This window comes from Myotis nattereri (genome assembly GCF_964212035.1).
Source record: "Myotis nattereri genome assembly, chromosome: 5".
NCBI lineage: Eukaryota > Metazoa > Chordata > Mammalia > Chiroptera > Vespertilionidae > Myotis > Myotis nattereri.
The window spans coordinates 87,812,353-87,819,558 of record NC_138080.1 but is presented as its reverse complement, the minus strand read 5'-3'; the positions used below and the strand labels follow the sequence as shown (position 1 = coordinate 87,819,558).

The window sequence follows — 7,206 nt, the reverse complement described above, 5'->3', positions numbered from 1 at the left end:
CCCTACTGAGGGAATAATCCTATTGAGAATTATTTGAGTGGCACCTCTCACAAACTATTTTCTAGCCTCTAGGCAGAACACATAATACATCTGCCTTATGTTATTATGAGCCATCTATTTTAATCCCCATCAGGCTCCTCACCAGCAAGCCTTTAAAGCAGATCCCTTAGCTGGGTGAAGGTGGTTGACAAGGTGGGCAGTCTCTAGAGCTGTGGGCTTCAGGCACTGTGTTCTGTATCACAGAGGTTGGGTAGGGAATCTATGGTCTGGCCCTGGTATACAGCATTGCTGTGAGGCCTGCCCCATGTCAGTCCTCCCTGAAATGTTTCTATATTCTGAGGAAAAACGGAGAGTCCAATGTGCGTATTTCTTTAAGTGGTGTCAGGCTTCTGAGGGCTGAGCCCAAGGATAGGAATGAACAGCTCCTTCTTAAGTGTGCTGAGGATGGTCCTGCTGTTTCTCTCAAGTCTCTAGGAGTCCTTCTGTTCACTTTTATGTCTCCTTGATCCTGTGGTTTGGGGTAAGAAAAAAGGGAATCTAGGGAAGTTGTAATTCCTCCACGTGTAGGAAGCTATCACTTAGAGAAAATTTCTCTCTTTGTCAGGTGCTGTAAACACGTATTTTCGGTTTCTTCTACAGACTTGATAAAATGTCTTTCATCTCATCATGGATCAAAGTTATTTTTATCATTGTCTTGGCATTTCCTCTTTATTCTGGTGAGTACTTTTCCAATTCTGGATGAAGCAATTTATACATCTTAAAAAATGCTGGAGACAACTTCTATTATCTTGAAAAGGAGCAGCTTGTTTTATTAGGTTTGTAATACTTAAACTGGCAAAATGAATGTGCATGCTACAAACACCATATTAAAAATTACATCAGTGGATTGCTTTTTCTCATTTCTACCTTAGAGAGATGGAGGCAGAGAGCTTGGATAGAATGAGCAGTAGAACTTCGCTTTTTGTTCATTTCAGACTAAAGGTATTTACTTAGTATTATTTTGGAGGTCAGATTCCATGTTTGCTAAATTCAGATTTAAGGGGGTAATGTTGTCTTTTACATCTAATATTCCAATATCATTTGTCATTTGCCAGTTCTCAGTGCACTAGAATCAAAACCTTGTATAATGGGAGAAATCATTGATCCCTTTGCTGGAAATTTATTTTCCTTTAGTGCAAGGAGACTGATGAATTTGAGTAAAGTAGCTGTGAGTTGTTGAACAGACCCTGATATTACAACTGGGCACTATTTCATTAAGTAGTAATTAATTTCTTCATGATACATGACTTTATGCAAGGCATTTTAAGTGGCATTAAGTCAGGCATTGCCTTTTCTTACTAGCATGTCTCTTTTATTTTTAAAAGAATAAAAAGAGTTTTGTTATTTTCAAGGAGAGATTAGTGATTACTGCACAACAATAAAATTACTTTTCACAGGTGAGAATAATTTGAATTATATTTCTAATTTGGAACTATTTTGTGAACTTACTAGTTTGATATTATCACAAAGGCTCACCTCAGAAGTTGGGGGTCCTGAGTAGGCAATTTGTGAAGCATTTGTCTACTAAAAACTATAGATAGGTTCTTTCTACCAGAGACTGATTGTTTTCCCCTCTTCTTCTAATTTTTACATTTTCTTTTGTGTGCTCATTACAGAAACTTCTTTGAAACCTCCTCCAAGAGAACAGGTAAGTAAGAACAAATAATTTGGAAATTGAAAATGGCAATCTTTCATTTTTTTTTATACTTTAAATTTTAACAGCAAATTTCACCAAACAGCCCTGGGGATGTTGTTCAGTGGGTTAGTGTCAACCTATGAAACAACAATTACCTGGTTCAATTCCTGGTAGGGCACAGACCAAGGTTGGGGGCTAAATCCCCAGAAGCCATGTATAGGAAGCAGCTGATGGATGTATTACTCTCTAGTTGATGTTTCTCTCCAGTCCCTCCCCCTAGTGTTATTTAAAAAGTAATAGTAAATTCACTAAAAAATGTGGAACAAAATGTCCCTTCAAATTTTTGTAAACTGTGCTATTATTGCCGTAACTGGTTTGGCTCAGTGTATAGAGAGTCGGCCTGTGGACTGAAAGGTCCCAGGTTCGATTCCGGTCAAAGCTATGTACCTTGGTTGCGGGCACATCCCCAGTCGGGGGTGTGCAGGAGGCAGCTGATCGATGTTTCTCTCTTTCATCGATGTTTCTAAATCTCTATCCCTCTCCCATCCTCTCTGTAAAAAAATCAATAAAATATATTTTTTTAAAAACTGTGCATTATGCAAATTCAAGAAAAAAATTAGCTAACCATATAAACCCTCTTGGCATTTTGAACAAGATAAAAATATCCCATTATTTCAAAGATTCCTTATTAGGTATCCCTGTTATTTGCAAGCATCTGATTAAGGTTACAGTGTGTTTGAGGTAGAATTGTGTATCCTAGCGAAACAAGATGGTTATAAAAATTATCCACTTAAAGGTAGATACAATAATAATTTTCATATACTCACAGAGAAAAATATTATATAGAGGGGAGAGGCATCTAAATTGATGAACTTTACAAAGACATTTCAAATGCCAGTCACATAAGGATACATTCCATATTATTTATCTATGTAAATTACCAATACTGCCATTACTAACACTATTTTATATAATATAGATATGTAGATATGCAAATATTAATATATGTGGATCTTTACATATGTGCTGATTATCTGAATGTATGATTCAGTAATAGTGAGACCATTAAGAAATATAAAGAAATTATTAAAATTCCATTGTACTGTTCCTTGTGGTATGAAATGGGGGAAATCTGATGCAGGTATGAGGAGAAGTGAGATGAGAGTGGGTATATTATACAACTACATTCAGGAATTTGTCTTCTTTTTAAAAAAGATATTGGGTTTGTAAAAATATATCAATAATATTTTATGACCAATAGGATGGTGTATTTTCAAGCCTCAATAGAGAACATGTTCATTCCATTTTGATGCAAGATATCTTGTACTAAGATTAAAGAACATTTTATTCAGAAAGTTCATTATCTGACAATTTTATGTTCTTCTTTTTGTTCAACAGCCAGACTGTGAAGCATTTAAGGATCGATTACATGTTTGCACCAACAAAATGGACCCAGTCTGTGCATCCAATGGTCGTACTTACTACAATGGATGCATTTTCTGCACTGTATTGTTGTAAGAACACAAGGCTGAATATTGGCTCTTACCAGTAATGAAGAAACGAGCAAAAAAGGATAGGAAAACCCATGTTTGGACAGCCTGGGCACAGTATATATGGAAAAAAAATTATTCAATCTCAGTGAATGCCACAGAAACACATTCACACCTTTCCTGGCAGTTCTCATTTGCTAAAGCGGTTTGGCATTTGACCTTTCATATAACTGCTGGATATTCAGCAAATGTACAAATCAATTAACTTAATTTAATCATTCTATCACCAATACATTGAATGCTGAAGTCCACATGATAACTGATAATCTCTGAGATGTAGCTTCAAGCTACAGGGAGCATATTTGAGCAAGAAAACCTACTTGACAACAGAAATTTGAAATCCATCACAATAGGGATATTCATACTAGGAAGGGGCTCCTCTAATGGTCCACCTGATCTCCAGTACCCCATGACAGACTGACAACCTTCCCTAGAGAGCAAGGCAATCTAAGACACTTCTATGCAACCTCCTTTCCTATATGCTTCACTCCAAAGGAGTTTGCAGTCTAAAGGTTCAGACAGCCTTGCTAGCTGCCTCATTTTCTCACAAATTTATTTCCTCTTATTTAATCCTACAAATGGGTTCTACTTCTACAGAACCACCAAAACAAACCTCTGCTCTCTCCAGTATGGGTGGTTCCAAGTTTACAGCCAAGAATGACTATGTAGGAAAAGTCAAGCAGCCCCACATCAGGGAAGGATACGTGCAGGGCTGGGAAGCACATGGGTTCCAACTGCGGAGGTGCAACAACAGCCTGTCCACACCATGCTCCTCATTTAGGAGCAATTAGTGCAATAATCAGGTAATTTTAAATGCTGTTTATAATAACTTCTCTTTCTTTCTGTTTTTATTTATAGAGATATTCTATCACCATTTGATTTTTCCCGTTATGGAAGATGCTAATTCTGCCTGAGCTAAAAACTTCAATGGCATTTAGGGCAATCGTATTTTGCAGTGGATTCTACAGCTAGAGTCTTTCCAATCCAGGCTTTAAACTCCTAGGTGACCAGACAAAGCCTTCCACGATATACAAGATGGGATATAGAGTGTTGAAAATTGTTTCCCAACTCTACGAACCTTTGATTGGTTTTCTTTCTTTGTTCAAGTATTAAATAGCAAATGAAAAACTACCCTAATAATGTGTTTGATAATATAAAACCTAATTTACAATCGTAAATATTCCAACCTGTGCAATGTCAAGTAATATCTTTATTGAAATACTCCCTTTTTTGATTAGTGGGTTAAAGCACATGACTACTTTTCGTAACTATAAGTAAATACTTTCAAAGATGAAAAAGTAACATTTCTGGAGTATTCAATAAAAGTGCAAACACTTGAGCTCCTCTTTAACTGAAAGAATCAAAACCTCTAGAAGAGGGATCTAGGACTTGAATTATAACAAGCACCCAGGGTCAATCTTCCAATCATTAATATTAAGCAATATGGATTTCTATTCTAAAACATAGGTCATTATAATTGAATGAACTGCAAAGTCTAGTCAAAGATATTTTATGATTTCTGAGGCTTGGGGGAAATTTATTTTTATCATTGCCAAATCAGTCAAGACAAAGGTTGTTAGTGTACATGATATAATCTAGATCCAAGGCCCTTATTAGATACTAGAGGCCCGGTGCACAAAAATTTGTGCACTCGGGGAGGCCGGGGGGTGGGGTGGGGTCCTTCAGCCCGACCTGTTCCCTCTCACAGTCTGGGACCACTCAGGGGATGACCACCTGCAGGATTAGGCCCGCTCTCCAGGGGATTGGGCCTAAAATGGCAATCAGACATCCCTTTGGCAGCCCGGCAGCCCTCGGGGGATGTCCACTTGCCAGCGGGGAGCAGGCCTAAACTGCAGTCGGACATCCTCAGCGCTGCTGAGGAGGCAGGAGAGGTCCCCACCACCAACGCTGTACTGGCAGCCAACAGGCAGGCTTGTGGGTTAGCAGAGCTCCTCCCATGTGAGAGCGCCCTGACCACGAGAGGGCAGCTCCTGCATTGAGCGTCTGCCCCCTGGTGGTCAGTGTGTGTCATAGTGACCAGTCATTCCCGGTCTTTCTGCTGTTAGGGTCAGTTTGCATATTACCCTTTTACTATATAGGATAGAGGCCTGGTGCATGGGTGGGGGCCGGCTGGTTTGCCCTGAAGGGTGTCCCGGATCAGGGTGGGGGTCCCGCTTGGGTGCCTGGCCAGCCTGAATGAGGGGATGATGGCTGTTTGCAACTGGCCACACCCCCTTCAGGGTAGGGGTGCCCAATGGGGTGCCTGGCCAGTCTAGGTGAGGGCTGAGGGCCGTTTTCAGACTTGCGGGTGACTGAAGCTCCCAACCTCCCTTTTTTTCTTTTTTCTTTTTATTCGGGGATTTATTTACCTTCTATGGCTGTCACAGGAGCTGAGAGCCGGCTTTAGCTCTGAGGCTCGGCTCCAGCTCTGAGACCATGGCTGCTGAAAGCAGGTACCTGGGATTTGTTTGGCTTCTATAATTGAAACACTGTTGCAACTCCAGTTCTGAGGCCCGGCTGGCTGAAAGCAGGTTTCTAGGGATTGTTTAGCTTCTATAATTGCAACATAGTTACTTAGAGTGCAGCTCAGATGCCGGCAGCGGCAGGCGGAGAACCTTGGCTTCCTCCATCACTGGAGCAAGCAAGCCTCCTATTCACTTCAGCTGCCTGGCTGCCGTCCGCCATCTTGGTTGGCAGTTAATGTGCATATCGCCCAGATTAGCCAATGGAAAGCGTGTCAGAGGTATGGTTAATTACCATTTTTGTCTATTATTGGATAGGATATGACTTGCAAATGTTTTCTATGATTTTCAGGTTGTCTTTTTTTACTTTATGGATGTGCCTTTGCTACAATTTTTACAAATTTAAGTAATTCCAACTTATCTACTTTTTTTTGCTTTGTTACTTGTACCTTGGTTGCTCGGTAAAAGAAACTGCTGGGTAATCCAAGCTTAAGAAGATCTGCGACTATTTTTATTGAAAATTTTCACACAAAATTTATCAAAACGTAGGACAGAATGGTCTTCATAAAAGGACATAATTTCTTAAACCACGTTCAACAAAGAGAATCTAGCGAGCAAGGCAAATCCATTTGCCATAACCTACATTATCTATAAGACAATAATAACCATATGTTTTTATCCCAAGACTGGACTAAGAGACTATCAGATGCTGTTGTGAACAAGAATGTAATAAAGGGAAAAGAATGTTAGAGTAGAATAATTCATCCTCATAAAAGTAATGGGAAAAAAGTGTACCACCCAATTATCAATTTAATGTTAAAAATTAATGGCATTAATATATTCACATAGTGGAATGTTACACAGAAGTGAAAATGAATGAACTACATACAACACTAAATGTCAGTGTCTATAAAGTTCACAAAGGAGTATAAAAAGCAAGTCATGAAGAATACGTATGTTACTGTTTCCCTTGTGTAAATTACTAAGACATCTAAAATTAAATGTATATATAAACACATGTATAAATATGACATACATAAATACACATATATGGCATGATATCAAACCTAAACATATACACACACACACACACACACACACACATATATACATACATATACATATATATATAAATACTTGTATAACTATGAAATACATAAATCCTATATAATAAAAGCGTAGTATGGAAATTGTCCCATCAACCAGAGTTCTTCTGGAAGTTGGACCAGGAGGCAGGCCGGCTGGGGGAAGGGAGCAAGGCACTGGGACTGGCAGGAGGCCAGGGGAAGGGAGGGAGGGCCGGGCCAGCAGCGGCGGTGCCAGGAAAGGTGGCAGGCAGCAGGCGGCCAGGGGTAAGGGTGGGAATTTCTAAATTGGGCCTCTAGTCCATATGTATGTAGTGAATGTATGTACTGATCTTTGGGGAATCTATAGATGAATATAGAAAATAACAATCAGAAAATTCAGTTTGGTGATGTCTTCTGGTAAGGGGGGTGAGAGAGATATGATCTATTGGGGG

At 39.4% G+C, this 7,206-nt stretch overlaps 1 protein-coding gene across 1 annotated transcript; it reads left to right on the top strand.

Annotated features, from left to right (window-relative positions):
* The first annotated feature begins 416 nt into the window (after window positions 1–416).
* On the top strand, window positions 417–4,561 carry LOC308518873 (sperm-associated acrosin inhibitor-like). Its single transcript, XM_081090658.1, has 5 exons — window positions 417–520; window positions 605–716; window positions 1,656–1,687; window positions 3,074–3,189; window positions 4,084–4,561. The coding sequence occupies exons 2-5, from the start codon at window positions 650–652 to the stop codon at window positions 4,127–4,129; spliced, it is 261 nt and encodes an 86-aa protein (XP_080946784.1). The 5' UTR covers window positions 417–520; window positions 605–649; the 3' UTR covers window positions 4,130–4,561.
* The last annotated feature ends 2,645 nt before the right edge of the window (window positions 4,562–7,206 follow it).

Excerpts from the sequence above, each read along its gene's own strand:
- LOC308518873 (XM_081090658.1), top strand. The coding sequence starts at position 650 with ATGTCTTTCATCTCATCATGGATCAAAGTTATTTTTATCATTGTCTTG. Across the intron at positions 717-1,655 it reads GGCATTTCCTCTTTATTCTG|AAACTTCTTTGAAACCTCCT; the intron begins GTGAGTACTTTT and ends TGCTCATTACAG. Across the intron at positions 3,190-4,083 it reads ATTTTCTGCACTGTATTGTT|AGATATTCTATCACCATTTG; the intron begins GTAAGAACACAA and ends TTTTATTTATAG.